Source organism: Pipistrellus kuhlii, unplaced genomic scaffold, assembly GCF_014108245.1.
Source record: "Pipistrellus kuhlii isolate mPipKuh1 unplaced genomic scaffold, mPipKuh1.p scaffold_m20_p_30, whole genome shotgun sequence".
NCBI classification, from domain to species: domain Eukaryota; kingdom Metazoa; phylum Chordata; class Mammalia; order Chiroptera; family Vespertilionidae; genus Pipistrellus; species Pipistrellus kuhlii.
The window spans coordinates 4,914,463-4,933,791 of record NW_023425530.1 but is presented as its reverse complement, the minus strand read 5'-3'; the positions used below and the strand labels follow the sequence as shown (position 1 = coordinate 4,933,791).

Genomic DNA, 19,329 nt, shown 5'->3' with positions numbered 1-19,329 from the left:
GACTAAAAGGTCCCAGGTTTGATTCCAGTCAAGGGCATATACATTGGTTGCGGGCACGTCCCCAGTGGGGGGTGTGCAAGAGGCATCTGATCGATGTTTCTCTCTCATTGACATTTCTAGCTCTCTATCTCTCTCCCTTCCTCTCTGTAAAATATCAATAAAATATTAAAAAAAAAATATATATATATATATATTTTTTTAAAGTCCTTCCTTTAGAAACATTTTCATCAGCTTAATTTTCTTCAATTAATGCTTTTAACAGACAAGGATAAAATTAACTTAAAATTACTACTAAAACAGAAAAGCTAGGGTTTCATCTTAAATAGCACCCCAGAATTACCTACTGTACTGCATTCGCTCCACATTTCAATTCTGCCCTTTGCCCTGAATTCCAAATTCAGTCACATGGGACAGAATGCAACCAAGTGATGTTCCCTCTCACATCAATGCGCACCCCACCCTTAAAATCAATAAGCATATCCTCGAGTAAGGACTTAAAAAACCTGAATGGTATTTCGAAGGAATGAGTTTTACTTTTGTTTTTGCTAGTCCTGTTATTAAATCCAGGAGGCAGCTGGTTGCAGTGATGTGCGGAAGTTCTGAAGCCCCAGAAATCAGCAGCTATGGGTGCTGGTGTCCGTTATTCTTCCCATACACCTTATTGATAAAGCCCTATCTACAAGGAGCATTGTGAAGATGAAATGATACATTTAAAATGTATTTCTGACCCTGGTGGAGTGGCTTGCTTGGTTGGAGTGTTACCTTGATTGTGGGTTAGTTTCCTAATCATTCGTAAGTTGTGGGTTCCATCCCCTGTAGAGACGTATTTGGAAGGCAACCAATTGATGTCTCTATCCCTTCTCCTCTCTAAAAATCAAAAACATGCCTTGGGGTAAAGATTAAGAAAAAATAGGATTTGGTTTTTAAAAGGGTTTTGATGGTGTCCAGGTTTAAATCAGAGGGAAAAATTATAATATCTATTCATCCATCGCCCACCCACCCACCCACCCACCCACCCAATGGAGTCAGGATGTGACATTCAAGCCTACTGAAGCCCTAAAACAGCGCAGCCTAGTATGTGGTAGGTACTGGTTCCTTCCTCAAAGCCACAGCGTCTGGGCACCACTGCAGTCACCAGCCATTGTCCTCAAATCCTAAGTGGCTCTGCAGCACCCTGTCCATTACTGACTGAGAAGGTGTGAGCAATGCGGGTATAAGGGTGGGTTTAGAGTATGTCTTTTGGCACATGTCAGTTTGGCATCTCTTCCTCTGCCCCACCCAGCGGAGGTAGTCAAACTCACAGCGAGCTGGATGGCCAGGTTGTCAGCCACTTTATCCAGGAGGGCAGTTGTGGGTTTCTCCTTACATAGCAGCACCAGCTCCAAGTCCAAGTCCCCCTTGAGCAGGAGGCCCTTTGCCACAAGGCCAACGCGCATTACACCCCGCAGGGTTCTGGTTATATGCTCCGTCTTCTGCTCCCTGAAGGACAGATCAAACACATGCTATGTGAGGGATTCAGTCTGGCCAGAACCAGGAAGGCTGGAGTTTCTTCAGAGAAAATGCTCAGCTCTAGACTAGTCAGTCTCCCTAGAAAGAAGAAAAACAAAAAACAAACAAACAGAAAACCTCAACTTACCCGGCCCCTTCTTTGTTCTCATCCTCCGGGGGCACGTCCACGTTCTCGGACTCGGCTTGTTCACTGCTGCCTTTCTCCTGCTCATCAATCCAATCAGATACAGCTTTGAGAGCCCGCTCTGTGTGGGACACCATGTTCTGGACTGCCTCCAGCTCCTCTTGGGTTGGATAAACAGAAGAATGCTTTGCCATCACATGGCGGTCATCATTCACAAAAATTCGCAATGGACGCTGGAAATGTGAAAATTCAGTTAAAAACAATTTGAAGAGACCAAGCAACCCACTGGTTATCTTTCAGGCTGCACAACTCAAAACGATGCTTTACCATTTGTGTGAAATTAAGAACACAGTAGTCCCCCCTTATCTACAGAGGATACATTCCAAGACCCCCAGTGATGTCTGAAACTACGAATACTACTAAACCCTCTATATGCTGTTTTTTCCCTATGCATACATACTTATGATAAAGTGTAATTTATAAATTTGGCACAGTAAGAGATTAACATCGAATAAAATAATATATTACAATAAAGGTTATGTAAATGTGGTATTTCTCTCTTCCTGAAAATATTCCATTGTACTATACTCACCCTTCCTCGTTTTCTTGTGAGGTGATAATGACACAATGCCTACGTGATGAGATGGAGTTAGGTGAATTTGAATTATTTCTGGAATTTTCCATATAATATATTCGGACTGCAGTTGACAATGGGTAAATTCAAACCACAGAAAGCAAAGCCGCGGATAGGGGGGAATTACTGTACAGGGGTGGACAAAAGTAGGTTTATAGTTGTAATAGAATAATTATTAAATAATAATCCAAGTTTTGTGTGTTTCACATAAAACTATAAACCCATTTTTGCCCATTCCTGTATATGAACACTCGGAAAAGAACAACTAAACAGTTGTTCTTTTTCTAGATGGTGGGGAAAGAGGTCACTTACATTTCTATATTTTTAGAATTGTTACACTATGTAGTAGAATTCAAGTTAACTGAAAAATAGAATCAAATATATTGAGGCAATACTACAAACATCTATACATGTATGAAAAAATACTACCTATGATTAAAAAAAACTTTCTTACCATTTTTGCTTCTTTTCTGTAGTGTCTGGAAATCAAATTTTGCTTATATTTTCAAATTGTGACAGATTTCCTTGGTGTTATCAATACTTCAGCTATCTATAAAATCAGAAATTTTTTTTAGTTTCAGATTTCATAGATGAATGAATTTTAGAGCAGGACAGCATCGCTGACTCATTAAGAAGCCCCATTAACACAGCAGGACACATCTTCATTTCCAAGTAACCACCACTAAGCTAAGGTACGCATAACTAATTAATTACAAAGTTCCCTAAAAATTAAAAGAGCTGGTTTCTACAATAGAAGCAAAATCCTACTTCAGGCCCACACTCTGATGATTTTTATTTCTATCTTCTTTCACCATTTCTTATATAAAGTATGCCAATCTTTACAAATATAAAGGAAAAGTGAAATTCTGGTCCTAAGGGTAATGGAGATGAAAGAAGCAAGAGACAAGGAGGGCCCTAAAAGGATCCTATGAACTGGAAAGGCAAGAACCTTCCGAAACATCAGACAGACGTGACCACCGCACCACAGAGACATACCTATGGGGTCATCCTTGGAGAGGCTGAGACAGCTGAAACTCAGCCAAAGAGAGTTTGACAAACACAGCCGTAAGTATAATTTTGACTACAAACCACTCAACCCCACTCTGTGTAAACATTCTGGTCCACACAGAAATCTCCCAAATGAGTAAACAACAAAAAAACCCTTCAGCACACAGGGAACAGATAAGTATACCCATCGCATACAATCACCCTAGCAGCTAGCTCTATCAATCTAAGCCAGCCACTAGCCAGGGCAGCAGGCTCAGCCTCATCCTGGAAAGGCACTCACTTTTAGGATAAATGTAGACATGATTGGCCAAAACAAGAATTTCCACAATGTTTTAGGAGTACCTAGTAACAGAGTTGAAAATGTAAAGATTCCACGCCTTGGCTATTGTGGCTTAGTTGGTTGGAGCATTGTCCACTACACCAAAAGATTTGGGTTTCAAGTTCAATTCCTGGTCAAGACACACACCTAGGTTGCAGGGTATGGAAGGCAACCTACTGATGTTTCTCCCCCTCCCTTTCTAAAATCAATTTTTAAAAAAATGGAAGATACAAACCAAACTTTATACTATTTAAAGAAAAAAAAATTCTCAAATCATTTAAAATTCAATTTATTTATTTGTAGGTTTTTTTTTAGTTTGCTTTGTTAATCCTCACCTGAAGATATTTTTTTCATTGATTATTAGAGACAGCAGAAGGGAGAGGGGGAGAGAGAGAGAGAGAGAGAGAAACATTGATGTGAGACACACACTGATTGGTTGCTTCCTGCACATGGCCCAACCAGGGCCAAGGATCCAGCCTGCAACCAAGCGTACATGCCCTTGTCTGGAACTGAATCCAGGACCCTTCAGTCCCAGGGCCGACAGACACTCTACCCACTGAACCAAACCAGCTAGGGCTAAAGAAAAAAATACATATAAGGTTCCAAATAACTTGAAAATCTAAGGATGAGACGGGAGGCCAAATGCCCCTGCAGCAAATGCCAGGCAAGGTAACAGGTGGGGTTCACAGGCTTCATGATGAGGCACAAGTAGGAAAGGGAGGAGTGAGTGACCATTCCCTGGACTCAGCTTCTGGTTCTGATGGGTCCTTGATGAGCCACTCAGTCATTACCAAGTGGGAGCTTCTGCTCAGACTTGGGCCTGAAACCCTGCTTGCCCAGCTACTACCAGTGTGGTCTTGAAATTTCTTTGGAGCTTTCTTCTATTCCTGCCAACAGGAAGCAGCCCCTCCCCCTCTGCAGGAGAACTGTGAAGTGAGTATGTCAACCTAAGGAAAGCATGGAGCTGGATCTACACCACCAGGCTGCTGTGGAAGCCTAGTGCTGAGTGATATGCAAGCAAAATTGCATCCTGTAGTAATAATGAATTATCATTATTCAGTTAGGGACAAATAATGTGGTTGTGTTTGAAAAGAATACCTTTATCTATCAGGTACACATTTAAGAAAATTTTATGGGTGAAAGTACATGCCTGATATTTGCTCCTAAATACTCCAGTAGTCAGAGAAGGATAAAAGATTGCAAAATGTTGACAACTATTGATGCTAGGGGATGGGTATATTGGAATTCATTTGTACATATGTTTAAAATTTTCCATGTTTTTTTGTTTTGTTTTTTAAATGTATAAGCAGTCTTACAAAAGTGCAGCCATGGAAGGTAATCTAAAAAGAAAAACCAAAGCTCAGAAAACCAACTCTAAACTACCAAGAAGCAGACCATGAGAAATCACAGCTTACCTAATGGTGAGGACCCCTTAAAAAACCACCACTCCTAGCCATTACTAGCCATGCTGTAACTTCATCAATCTGACAAAGGACGCTGGTGTGTAAAAGCATATTTGTTCAGCTCTAACCAGGTTGGCTCAGTAGATAAGAGCATCGGCCTGCAGACTGAAAGGTCCCAGGTCAAGGGCATGTTCCTTGGTTTTAGGCACACCCAGTAGGTGTGCAGGAGGCAGCTGATCAATGTCCGGGAGGCTGATCAGGGGTGGAGCTGGCTGGGGGAAGGTGGTGTGGGCCTATTGGGGTGGAGGGGACTGATGGGAGCTGGGGCTGGCCATGGGGAGGGGCTGTAGGCAGTGGGCTGCTGGTCCTGCTCCCAGATAGAGATAGAGCTGGCTGGGGGGAGGGGGGCCCTTCAGGGGCGGGGCCGGCTGGAGCAAGGGGCTGAAGATAGTTGGCCAGCCAGCCCCACGCCCTATTGGGATGGGGAGGCTATCAGGGGCAGGGTTGGCCAGCCACCTCATCTTTGATGGGGTGGGAGGCCCAAAAGGGGCAGGACCGGCTGAGGGAAGGGGGATGAGGAAGGTTGGCTTGCCAGCCCACCCCCCAATCCGACCAGTTGGCTGGCTGCAGTGGGCATCATTCATATACATATACATATACATATATATATATATATATATATATATTTCAAAAGAAAAAAAGAACTGTACATAAATACATAAATTCTGGACTCTGGTTATTTTAAGGGAAGCCCTGAATGGTTTGGTTCAGTGGATAGTGTCAGCTTGCAGATTTAAGGGTCAGTCCCAGGTTCAATTCCAGTCAAGGCCCCACGCGTTTTTTGAGGGCTCGATCCCCAGGGTGGGGTGTGCAGGAGGTAGCTGATCAGTGATTCTCTCTCATCGTTGCTGTTTCTATCTCTCTTCCTCTTCCTTCCTCTCTAAAATCAATAAAAAATATATTTTTAAAAATAATAAAAAAAGTAAAAACTGGAGTCAACACTCCTTCACAGGGGGAAAAACAAAACAAAACTGGCCTTGCTTGTTTTAGTGTGAGCCCAAATCTGTCACCCAACCTAGCCGCTCAGAAGCCAGTTGCTCTGGTCTTAAATTCCAGGTAATTGCCGGGACCGATTTGGCTCAGTGGATAAGAGCATGGGCCTGCGGACTGAAAGGTCCTGGATTCGATTCCGGGCAAGGGCATGTACCTTGGTTGCGGGCACATCCCCAGTGGGGGGTGTGCAAGAGGCAGCTGATCGATGATTCTCTCTCATCGATGTTTCTAACTCTCTATCCCTCTCTCTTCTTCTCTGTGAAAAATCAATAAAATATATATATATAAAAAATAAAAAAAAAGAATTCCAGGTAATTTATCTCATTAAAGGACACAGGGGTCTTCTGGATGAGCAAAAACCTTAAAAAAAAAAAATTGTAGATCCCTACTAATCTAACTTTAAACAAAAGCTGTGAAAGGCTGCACAAAGCTGTTCCTATAACCTCATTTATGATTCAAACCTGGGCAAAAGTGACGCCTAATTGTTACCAGCCCAGCCTCTCTGAAAAAGAAACCAAAGGAAGAGTGAAGAATCAGGATCTTTTTTTTTTTTTTTTAAAGGAGGGTGGGAGGGAGAGAGAGAAACACTGGGTTATTACTGCATGCACCCCAACTGGGGATCAAACATGAAACCTGGGTATGTGCCCTGATCAGGAACTGAACCCGCCACCTTTTGGTGTATGGGACGATGCTCCAACCGAGCCAGACCAGCTAGAGCCAAGAATCTGGATTTTAAGCCTGACCTCTGTGTAGTTAGGGATATTTTAACACAATAGAATCAGGCTTCTTTCTTTTTTTCTTGATACCAGACCACCTATGGCATGCAGTTACAGAAGTTTACACCACAAATCATTATGCTTACAATGTGATGATCATCTTTCTGACCTCTCACTAATTAGAATATTATGTTCATGGCATTTGCTGCTGGAAAAGAAACATGCCCAAGGTAGCATGTGTGAATCAAGGAATGTTTTTGTTGTTCTTAATCCTTACCTGAGGATACCTTTTCCATCTAAATTTAGAAAGAATGGAAGGCAGGGGGTAGGGAAGACACGTATTTGAGGAAGACCTATCAGTTGGTTACCTCTCGCACAAGCCCAGGGATGCGGATAGAACCTGCAACCCAGGCAAACCCACCCCCAACCAGGAATCAAACCTACCATCCTTAGGTGTGCGCATTGATGCTTTAACCACTGAACACACTGACCAGGGAAGATAAACAAATCCTATATAATAAAGAAGTAACATGCAAACTGACCCTCACTGTCACACTATCACAAGATGGCTGCGCCCACAGCTGACGCAGGGTTCCCATAACACAAAATGTCTGCGGCCATAGGGGAGGCGGGTTTCCTTAATGAGCTGTAATGAGTGGGGCCAGGGCAAGGGGGGGGGGGGACCTCAGGCTGTGCCCCCCATCCAGTGGGGCTGCTGGGTCTGGGTCTCGTGTGATTTTGAGGTGCATTCGGGTGGGCAGGGGCTTGACTCTGGGTCCCGTGGCGTGCCCCAGACTGACAGGAGGAAGGTTTTCATATACATTTTACTAATATTGTTCCATCTTTGACACTTCTATTATAGAGAAAGGGCAAATAGCAGTATTAAAATATTTCCTCTAATTAATTCCCTTTTATTGTGCACAAATTTCATGCACCAGCGGGCCACTAGTGTTTATATAATAAGCAGGTGTGGTGGTAACAGCCTAACAGGTATGACCCCGTCATTCTTCCAGCTTGCACCTAGAACCCCACCTCCACAGCTATTTCACAAAGCCCAGCAGGTATCCTAAGGACTCTGGGAAACTGTCCTGAATTAGATGCTGGTCCTAGAGACTGAATTAGATTCTGAAATGTACAAAGACCCAAGCAAGCTCCTGGTTTCCTGACCTCTGGAGCTATCCTATCCTGGAATGTCAAGTTAAATAATAGCCGGGACCGGTTTGTCTCAATGGATAGAGCATCGGCTTGGGGTCTGAAGGGCCCCGGGTTCGATTCCGGTCAAGGGCATGTACCTTGGTTGCGGGCATATCCCCAATAGGGGGTGTGCAAGAGGCAGCTGATCGATGACTCTCTCTCATTGATGTTTCTAACTCTCTATCTCTCTCCCTTCCTCTCTGTACAAAAATCAATAAAATATATTTTTAAAAATAAATAAATAAATAAATAATACTGAAGTGCTGTTCTTTATTAACTCCTTAAAACGTTTAGTAACAAATCAAAGACACGGGGTGGTAAACACACAATATAATATATAGATGATGTATTATTTAACTGTTACATCTGAAACCTATGGTTTTATTAACCAATGTCACCCCAGTAAATAAATAATTTAAACAAAGCAAACCAAAAGATGCCAATCTAAAATGTGCCTGACCACTGTGGTTCAGTGGTTGAGCATCAACCTATGAACTAGGCGGTCATGGTTCAATTCCTGGTCAGGGCACACCTGGGTTTCAGGCACAGTTCCCAGTAGGAAGCATGCAAGAGGCAGCTGATCAATGATTTTCTCAGCTTTGATGTTTTTATCTCCCTCTCCCTTCCTCTTTCTCTGAGAAATCAATAAACACATTTTTAAAATAAATAAGTAAACAAACACAAAAAATGTGGCATGGACACCAATCCGAGAAGTTAAATCCAACAAAAGTCTGAAGCCTAGTGCAATCGATAAGAGTTCTGTCTGCAACAGTGTTTTTATTGGTCCACAGAAAGTTAGGATTTTCAACATAAAGGGCCATCCTTTAAGCTTAACTTTCTTCCTATATTTTCAGTGCTAAAAATAGCCTTTTTCTTATGAAAAGATGGAGATGGTGTTAAAGGCATTTTTCTATGAAAAATAAAAAGCTGGCCTGCCCTAGTCAACTTGGATCAGTGGATAAAAGCCTCGGCCGGTGGAATGAAGGGTCTTTCTTGGGCTGGATTCCAGTTAAAGGCATGTACCTCAGTTACAGGCTGGGTCCCCAAGTCTGGTCAGGGCACATGCAGGCGGCAGCCCATTGATGTGTCTCCCTCACATTGATGTTTCTTTTCTCTTTGTCTCTCCCTCTCCCTTCCAGTCTTAAAAAAAAAAAAAAAAAAAAAAAAAAAAAAGGAAAAGTATTCTCAGGTGAGTATTAACAAAAAAGTGGGCAAATCAAGTTATTTGTTCCTCAAAATATTTCTAGAAATCCCAACTGGTCTGTGAGAAGCAGGACCCCAGGCCCTATGACACAGGAGAGCCCACGGGCCTTAGAAACAGAAACCCTAGGTTTGTATCCGCCTGTTTTCCAACCTGGCAGTTGTGGGACTTCCAGAAAATCACTTGTCTCAGAGTTGCAAAGAGTAGGAATTAAAGGTGACAATATGGGAAAATTCCTTTTCAACTATAAAGCCACAAATACAATGAATTATGGGAGTAAGTTTAACTATTCTTGGATGAACCAAGAGAAATGTAAAACCACAGCAGAAAGTTTAACATGACACCAAGTGAGAATTATCAAACCCTCTTTCCAAAACATTTCAGGCAGCAAAGAGTGGGACACACACACACACACACACACACACACACACACGACACTGATGCAATTTGCCCACCTACCCCATGGGGAAGCCATAAAAGGATTTTTTAAAAATGTAGCATACATTTTAATTTCTTCTCCCGTAAGTTTTTTTCCCATTAGTAAAAAAAAAAAAAAGGTGCCTGCCTGGTAGTGTGGCTCAGTGGTTGAGCATCCACACTTGAAGCCAAGAGGTCACTGGTTCCAAATGATCAAGGCACATGCCCAGATTGCGGCTTGATTTGGGAGTAGGGGTGAAGGGGTGACGGTGACACATACAGGAAGGTAGCCAATCAATGATTCTCTTATCTCTTTCCCTTCCTCTCTCTGAAATCAGTAAAAACACATTTAAATAAAATTAAAAAATTTAAAGACTGCTTCACAAAGGACATGAACACTCAAATGTCAATTATTTTAGTAGGCAAGGGGGTACATTCATTTTTAATGAAAACTTTTCAGAAATCAAAAACAGAGATTAAGTGTACTCTGTATCCAGTTTTCCTCCAATTGTAACATTTTGCAAACTACATAGTACAATATCATAACCACAATACCCATACTGAAATAGTCAGATATAGACCATTGCTGTCACAAGGATCCCTCCTGGTGCCCTGTACAGTCACATTCACCTTCCAATTGCCCCCATGCCTAATCCCTAACAACTAATTCATTTACCATTTTTGTTAATTTTGGCATTCTGGGAATGTTTTATATAAACAAAATTATAGAGCTGTAAACTTTCAGGATTGGCTTGTTTCATGCAGCACAACTGCCTCAAGATTCATGCAAGTTGTGTATGTATCAACAGTTGGCTCTTTTTTATTGCTAAGTAGTATTCCTTGGTTGGAAAGACCTTCGTTTGTTTAACCCACGTGTCAAACACAAGGCCCGCGGGCCAAATCCGTCCCGCCAGGCCTTGCAATGTGGCCCGCACCGCACTGTCATCACTGCACTCCGCTGCGTTTCCATCACAATGACAGTTTATGAATGTTCAGTAAACCATTCGGCCCGCGATTTAGGCTGGATTTTAGATTTTGGCCTCTTCTCTGATTGAGTTCGACACCCCTAGTTTAACCATTTAACATCTGTGGGGTTTCCAGTTCTTGGCTATCACAAATAAAGCTAAGAACATTTGTGTATTCATTTTTGTGTGAACATATATGCTAATTTCTTTGGGATAAATGCACAAGAGTCAATTTGCTGGGTTATGCGGTAGTTGCCTGCCAATTTTATGAAAAACTGCCTAAGTGTTTTTCAGAGCTGAAGCCTCACACTTTAAAAAACAAACTTGAACCCAGCCAGTGTGGCTCAGTGGTTGACTGTTGACCCATAAATCAGGAGGTCAGAGCACATGCCTAGTTTGCAGGTTCCATTCCCAGTAGGGGAGTGCAGGAGGCAGCCCATTGATGATTCTCTCTCATCACTGATGTTTCTGTATTTTTTTTTCTCCTTTCCTTTCTCTGAAATCAATAAATATACTTAAAATAAAAAAACAAATTCAAGTAACTTCACCAAAATTGACTCAACTCATCTTTTCCACACACATGTCACATCTGCTCTGTGAAGCTGTGGTCACTGGCGAGCTCACTGGGTAGCCCGTATTTACCGGGCAACTATTTTCCCCTTCTCTGCAAGCTTCTGCACACGTCACCCATAGGACAAATATTTATTAGGTGCTACTATGAGCCACGGGGCTGGACCAATTCTTTTCATACAAGTGTCCTCGTGCATATTGAAAGAAAATTAAATTAGAAGGTGGCCAGCAGGGCAGGAGTGAGCGAGACGGGCCAGACACGCCCTGGAGCCAACCTCCCATGGTCCCCTTGGCCTGCTACACCTGGGGTGGCACTGTGGCTCAAAAGGTGTCTGTGGAATGAGTGGGGTCCATCAGGCAGGTGGGGTCCCCTGGCCTGGCCTACAGGGATAGGGCCGAAACTGCGCTCCGTGCCCAGTTGGGGTGCATAGAGGAGTCAACCGATTAATGTTTCTCTCTCTCTCTCTTCTTCCTTTCTCTAAAGTCAATAAAAACAATTAAAAAACTACCATGGAACCCTGACTCGTTTGGCTCAATGGATAGAGCGTTGGCCTGTGGATTGAAGGGTCCCAGGTTCAATTCCAGTCAAGGACATGTACTGTGGTTGTGGGCACATCCCCAGTAGGGGGCGTGCAGGGCGCAGCTGGTTGATGTTTCCTTCTCATAGATGTTCCTAACTCCCTATCTGTAAAAAATCAATAAAATATATATTTTTAAAAAACTATCATGAATCTTAAACTGCCAATAGCACCACTTTTCACTAATCACCCAAGAGTATAAAATAATATGGAATCAATTTACACATCCTAATAAAAGTATGCACGTTAAACTTTTTTTAATTCTCACACAAGGACATATTTATGTTGTCTTTTAAAAATATATTTTGTATTGATTTCAGAAAGGAAGAGAGGGATAGAAACATCAATGATGAGAGAGAATCTGGAACCGAACCCTAGTCTCCTGGATCATGGACTGAACACTCAATCACTGAGCCACACGGGCTGGGTGAGAATATATTTTTACTGATTTTAGAGGGAGAGGATGGGGGGTGGAGGAAGAGAGTGAAGGAAAGAGATGAACAGAGAAACATGGATCAGTTGCCTCCAATAAGCACCCCAACTGGTGAACAAACCTGAAACTTCGGTATATGCACTGAGTAGGAATAGAACTGATGACTCTTCAGTGCACCAGAAGGTCCAGCCAACTGAGCCAGATGGGCCAGGGAATACATTCAACTTTTGACTAAATGATCCTTGGTGACAGTATATGGCTCCCACAAAAGAAAGGGCCATAATAAACTCATTTTCCTGTTAAAACTGATGGCTACATTTTCAATTTCTTCATTATATGGACTTTCAATGAGAAAAGGGAAAAATTTGCACTGGACACTGCTTTCTTAAAACATCTGAAAAAAAGCAGGCATTACCGGAACCGGTTTGGCTCAATGGATAGAGTGTCGGCTTGGGGACTGAAGGGCCCTGGGTTCAATTCCAGTCAAGGGCATGTACCTTGGTTGCGGGCATATGCCCAGTAGGGGGTGTGCAAGAGGCAGCTGATTGATGACTCTCTCTCTTTGATGTTTCTAACTCTCTCTCTCTCTCCCCCCCTTCCTCTCTGTACAAAAATCAACAACATATATATATATATATACACACACACACACACACACACACACACACACGTTTGTTTGTTTTTTAAAGCAGGCATTGAAAATATGTCTGGCAGTGGCCAGGTGGCTCAGTAGATTGGAGTGAGGTTCTATACATCAAAAGGTTGGGTTTGATTCCCAATCAGAGCACATACCTAGGTTTCAGGTCCTATGGGGTGAGTTTGGGAAGCAACCAATAAAAAATGTCTCATCTTCCAATTGCTATCAACTAAAAAGTGCTGTCTTGGAAAACCTCACAGGGGTATAACAGAGCATAAATATGGCGAGAAGCAAGATATAAAAATCAGTATACTGACAAGGCTCGCTAACAAATGCCTGCCCACACAGCTAACACTTCAAAGAGGCAGCACCAACTTACCCTAACAAAGCAGAGAGGAAAACTATTAGTTGTGTCAGGTGAAACTTTCAAATGCTGCAGCAGAAAACTGAAGTTAACTTCAACCCTTCAGGGCCGGACACACTTCACTGACAACCTGGGTGTAGACTCCTGTCATTCCACCATCTATCTGCCTCTAATTCCAAACCCTTCCCCTGGAAACAAAAGGAAGATCTTCCTTTCCCAAGACTCTGCTAAAATAAAAAGCACCCAATTCAGAAAGCCTAGAAAAATCTTAATTCCTGAGAAAGTTTAAAACCTTTATCTGTATAAAAAAAAGCCTAAGCTGCCGTTACAGTGGAACCCGTCACTATGATGTGCACTGACCACCAGGGAGAGCGGCTGTTCAGTCAGAAGCCAGGCTCACCGCTGGCTGGCGAGCGCCTCTCCAGCTTCTGCAGCAGGGCTAAGGAGCAGTGAGTAGCCTGCTGCTAAGGAGCAGCAAGCTGAGCATAAAGATCAAGGGATCCCAGATTGCGAGAGGGCACAGGCGAGGCTGAGGGCCCCCCACACACACTGGGCCTCTAGTGATTTGGATAAAATGTGCACTTGCCTGGCCGGTGCTGCTCACTGGTTGAGTGTCAACCTATGAACCAAGAGATCATAGATTTGATTCTCGGTCAGGCACATGCCCAGGTTGTGGTCTCAATCCCCAATGCGGGGCATGCAGGAGGCAGCCAATCAATGATTATCCCTCAATATTGATGTTCCTCTCCCTTTCTCTCTGAAATCAATAAAAAATATAAATAAGTAAAATGTCACATTTTTGGGGGCCATATATGTTAATACCAGATGGTGACATTACACATCTTTCAAAACTGTACCAAGTTGCCCTGGCTGGAGTAGCTCAGTTGGTTGGGCAACCTTCCATTCACCGAAAGGTTTCGGCTTCAATTCCTAATTGTGGTTGTGCAGGAGGCAGCCAATGGATGTTTTACTCATACACTGATGCTTCTCTTTTTTTCTTTCTCTCAAAAACAATTTAAAAAAACTCTTTTTAAAAACCCCTTTTAAAAAACCTTGCTGGTTGCTCAGTGGTTAGAGCATCAGCTTGAGGACTGAAAGGTTGCAGATTCCACTCTGGTCAAGGGCAGGTACTAGGTTCCAGGCTTGATCTTGATTGGTTAGGGCAGTGGTCAGCAAACTCATTTGTCAACAGAGCCAAATATCAACAGTACAACGATTGAAATTTCTTTTGAGAACCAAATTTAAACTTCTTCTAACGCCACTTCTTCAAAAAAGACACCCAGGCCGTGGTATTTTGTGGAAGAGCCACACTCAAGGGGCCAAAGAGCCACAGTTTGCCGACTATGGGGTTAAGGAATGTGCAGGAGGCAACCAACCAATGTGTCTCTCTCACATCACATTGATGCTATTCTCTCTATCTCCTTCTCCCCCTCCTTCCATTCTAACCTCTGACCTGTAAAAGGTGAAATTAGAAAGAATAGAGAAGATGGTGAGAGGGGTTAAGAGGCAGATGTCCAGCCTAAAGAAAACATCTAATGCCTTTTTCAAAAGAGAGAACATTTGAAGCCTAAAGACAGACAAGAGCTGGCCGGTGTGGCTCAGTGGTTGAGCGTCAACCTATGAACCAGGAGGTCATGGGTTCGATTCCTAGTCAGGGCACATACCTGGGTTGTAGGTTCAATCCCCAGTGTGGGGGGTGCAGGAGGTAGCCAATCAATGATTCTCTCATCACTGATGTTCCTATCTCTCTCTCCCTCTCCTTCCTCATTCTTAAATCAATAAAAACGTTTAAAATTTTTAAAAATAGCCGGGACCGGTTTGGCTCAGTGGATAGAGCGTCGGCCTGTGGACTGAAAGGTCCCAGGTTCGATTCCAGTCAAGGGCATGTATAATACCTTGGTTGCGGGCACATCCCCAGTGGGGGGGGTGCAAGAGGCAGCTGGTCGGTGTTTCTCTCTCATCGACGTTTCTAAACTCTCTGTCCCTCTCAATTCCTCTCTGTGTAAAATCAATAAAATATATTAAAAAAACAAAAAAATGTAGACATGAATAACACAGAATCACAGGGTGGTAATTTATAAAAAAAATAAAAAATAAAATAAAAAATTTTTAAAATAATAAAGACAGACAAGATACTGTTTACCCAAAGAGAAGTGGCTTAGACTCATAGAAGACTCTTTCCTCATCATGGACTCCACCTGTGCCTACCTGAAGGCCTTAACCAGGGGAGTACAAAAACAGACACCATCCATGTGTCATCAGAATATTAGCAGCTGCTCTTGCCAATGTGGATTTTTTTATAGCAAGCTTTTTTTTTTTATTATTATTATTATTAGAGATTCCTCACTCCAAGGAATAAAATTATCAAGTATACTAAAAGTAACTAAACAAATGTTTGCCTATAGGCATTAAACAAGTTCAAATAAAGGAAAACAAATAAAACTGCCAACAATTAGGTACCATGCCACTTCAGAAAGAAGACAATTCGAAGGCTTGCCCAAGCTCCTAGAGGGTAGGGAAGACTGATAAATCAAATGTCCAGTGCTGCAAGGCCAAACCTGGCAGTAATTGCCAGCCTCCTATTGCAAACCACAGGAACAAGAATTATAGCTCAGGGGCAAAGACCCCAGGATTACATAACACACCTGTCAGTGCCCCACATGCTCCCCCCCTTTCCAGCTGTGAATAAACCTCCATTCACACATTTCATTCACAGCATGAGCAGCTGCTGTCACTACATCCCACACGACCATACACAAAGCATTACAGCCAGAGCAGCAGCACTGTGAGTAGTCCGTGGAGACTCCCAGTCAGACACTTGGGGAGAGCCTAAAGGCCTAAATTTGAGCTCTACCTTTGGATGGCACCTGGTATTTCCCTGTGGACCACTCACTGTAAAGACGTTAGAATCCCAAGCAGCAGAAACATAGGTTCCTTCACAATCTGAAATACCTGAATCCAGAAAAGGGAGGCTTATTACAGAAATTATTGGTTCCTTGCTGATCCATCACGTTCCTTAAGCAGAATCCCAAGCAATTTTCAACCAAATTTAAAATTACTTAGAAGAGATGGCTTACTCTTCCAAGTTTAAGCATTAAGCTGATGAAAACTATGCTGATCACAATCCACTCCAAATAATTCATCCAGGCAGAGCATTAACCCGGGCAGAACATCAAGAACAACCCTAAGAATCTCAAGTCCTTTCACTACTTGAGGAAATAAGATAGAAAAGAGTTTTCAGCACTCATGCCTGGGTCCCAAGCTTGCAGATTACAGTGCACCCAAACATCGCACCAGATCACTATTTTGGGGGGGAGGATGCAAGCCTTAAACAATCGGGAGGGGGGGGGGAATTCAACATCAATGAAACACCTGGACTAAAGAAATGGAATCTTAAAGCCTTCCCCAAGTTTGGATGCTGATCTGTGGGAGGCCTGGCTGACTAGGGATTTGGGAACCCACAAAGACCTCCTCTGTAATCCGCGCGTGGAAGAGGTTCCGGGGACGGGGTCTACCTCTCCGCGCCATGTGAGGACAAAGACGACCACGTTTCCCGCCTCTGGAGCCTAGGACCCTCTTGGAATTCGAGGCGGGAGTGGGACAAAGAGGAGAGGAGGGGATGAGGATGGGGGTGAGAAGAAGAGGCGCTCCTACCCCGCAGACCCGGATGCTCTGGGCCGGAGCGGGGGGTGTGTTTCCAGCACGTGCGCGCACGCGGAGCGCCGCAACAGACAAAAGCCCGGGCCGGGGGACGCTGAGGCCAGGAGCCCGGTGCGCGCGCACCCCCCACGCGAGGCGCTGCCGCCAAACGAGGGGCCGCGAGGGGGGGAGGACGGGTGCGCGCGCACGGGGCACTCGCCGCCGACGTCGCCATTTTGTTTCCTCGGCACAATGGGGGAGAGTAACGGCTAAACGCGGGAGCACGGCTGGCACAGGAAGAATGAGCTAGGCGCCGGGACAGGGGACCGGGCGGAAGCGGGAAGCCAGGGGCGCCTCTGGCCTTGTCACCGCGATTCTCCAGCCCGGCCCGCGCTAAGTGGGAGGACGGGCGGGGGGAGGGGCAGAGGCGGGAGCGAGCCAGACCGCCGCCACATTGGAGCTTACCTTGTCAGCGTCGCTTCCCCGACCGCAACCGCCGCCGACCGCCTGCCACAACCCTCCGGGATCTCCCCCGCAAAAGCCACGCGGTGCGCACCAGGCTGCTGAGTCCAACTGCAATGGCGAGAAGAGGAGGAGGAGCCGGGGGCGAGCGGGCGGGCGGGCGCGCGCCAGGGAGGTGCGGAGCCACGTGACCGCCCGGGCCCCGCCCCCTCGTCGCCGTGTTGCGTTCGACGCAGGCCCAGCTTAAGAGAGTGGGAGGGACGAAAAGAGAAGGGGGCGGGCTCTGGTCACGTGACGAGGACGTAGACGTTGCGAGCTGGTCACGTGGCGTTGGGACGTTCCCCTCCCCTTTCCACGCTTTTGCTTGGTCATGTGACAGTGGCACAATCCGAGTACTCCTTGGCCACGTGACGAGGGCTTTTCTCTTTCCCTTTGTTCTATTGGTCGGCCTACATCATGTGTGACGACGTCAGCGCTCTTTTATTGACGGTTTTGAGCCGCTTTTTCACGTAGTTCAGATCGAGAGGCAGATGAGGCTTCGAGTCTACGCTCATGCGCGGCCGCCATCTTAAACCCGTCGCCTTGTACGTTGGCGGAAACGCTTCTAGGAATCTGGCTCGTTGAAGTCCTCGTAATAGCTGGGTCTCTGTGGAGGAGGTGTTTCCTCGAAAGGAGGCCTGGCCGCCGAGCTTCCAACCCACTCCGCATCTCTGCAAGAAGCGAAGAAGACCCGAGGTGCGTGTGTCCCGAGCTGCCCAAGTGCCCAGCGAGCTGGTCGGATCTTTCCGCCTCTTCCACTGATGGGTACACTGAGGCGATGCAAAAAAAAGACCTGACTTGAGGCTCCACGGCCCGTTCACGGGAGAACCGATGCTGCGACTCAGACGCTGGGCCACCAGTTTGGGCCTCATAAAGTTCCTGGGGACCGAGCACCTTTTCTTCACAAGCCTGTCGGGGAGCCCTCCCGAGCGCCGTGTAAGGTCCCTGATGTACCATCTGTGTCTAAACTAAGCTCTCCTATCCTCCAGTGTAAGGATCAGCCTGGCGCTCGGCAGGCATCCTTGTTAGATGAGGCTGGGTCCAGAATAATGAGTTGTTGAAAAGGTGAGAAGTTAAAGATATAGCCTAGTAGCGGGTCTTCCTTGCAAAACGTAGGGACGGCACAGTTAATTTGTAAATGATGCAATGTCCAGTGCCTGCGCTAGGTTTGAGGCCCCCCCCGGTCAATCCAAGGACTGATCGATTCCTCGTTTCCTTTTATACAAAATAGTAATAATTAAAAAAGCACTTGGCGAATTTTAGTGCAGGGCAAATGCCCCAAAATTATAGCTATTATTAAAAAGTCAGGTGCCCCTGGCCTGGTTACTCAATTGCTTGAAACTTCCTTCTGTACAACAAAAGGTAGCAGGTTTGGTTCTCGTCAGGGCACCTACCTAGGTTTATAGTTTAATTCATGATTGGGTGCCTTTGGGAGGCAACCCATCAAAGTTTCTCATATCCATGCTTCTCCCCTCCCACCCCACCCCCACCTTTCTCTCTTTAAAAACAAACAAACAAACAAACATTCTCAGGCCTCTCCCTCTGGGCGTGCCCTGCCTTTCCCTTTCCTTTTCCCTTCCCTCTCCTCCCTGCCCAAGGCCTGTTACCATTAGCTTCCTCACTCCCAAGCTCCAAGGGCTCTTTAATCTTTATATAAGTTCTTTTATAAGCCAATTTCTTCTAGGAATTCTTCTATCTCTGTGATTTATCAAATAAATGTTTCCTTATAGTTTGGGCCTTGACTCTGAATTCTTTCCTAGCAAGAACTCAAGTATTATTTTATTTTATTTTTTTAATTAATTATTTATTTATTTACATATTTTTATTGATTTTTTTTTGCCCCCCTCCCTCCCTCCCATATATCCCCTCCCTCCCCAGAGTTTTATGTCCATTGGTTGTACTTATATGCATGTATACAAGTCCTTCGGTTGATCTATTCAAGTATTATTTTAGAAAATAAAAATTAAAACTATCCTTAGCTGAGGTTTTTTGTTTATTTGTTTGTTTGTTGTTGTTTTTTAATATATATATTTTTATTGATTTTGTACAGAGAGGAAGGGGGAG

General features: G+C 44.5%; 2 protein-coding genes across 5 annotated transcripts in view; one reads left to right on the top strand and one right to left on the bottom strand.

Moving 5' to 3' along the window:
- The window catches only part of ILF3 (interleukin enhancer binding factor 3), a 31,661-nt gene extending 14,235 nt beyond the window's left edge, over nucleotides 1-17,426 (bottom strand). For 2 of the 4 annotated variants that reach the window (XM_036459432.2, XM_036459434.2), the window contains exons 1-4: nucleotides 17,230-17,424; nucleotides 2,722-2,817; nucleotides 1,637-1,866; nucleotides 1,302-1,479 (exon numbers count right to left, since the gene is read on the bottom strand). In XM_036459432.2, the coding sequence (XP_036315325.1) occupies nucleotides 1,302-1,479; nucleotides 1,637-1,866; nucleotides 2,722-2,724 (411 nt within the window). In that variant the 5' untranslated portion in view covers nucleotides 2,725-2,817; nucleotides 17,230-17,424. Of the gene's footprint in view, nucleotides 1-1,301; nucleotides 1,480-1,636; nucleotides 1,867-2,721; nucleotides 2,818-17,229 lie in introns of all 4 variants that reach the window. The other 2 variants (XM_036459433.2, XM_045589219.1) reach the window with 2 other exon arrangements.
- An 82-nt stretch (nucleotides 17,427-17,508) lies between these two features.
- LOC118731167 (60S ribosomal protein L29) overlaps nucleotides 17,509-19,329 on the top strand; it is an 8,931-nt gene continuing 7,110 nt past the window's right edge. The window contains exon 1 of the mRNA XM_036459471.2: nucleotides 17,509-17,512. The gene's annotated coding sequence lies outside the window, so the exon portion shown is untranslated. The remainder of the gene's footprint in view (nucleotides 17,513-19,329) is intronic.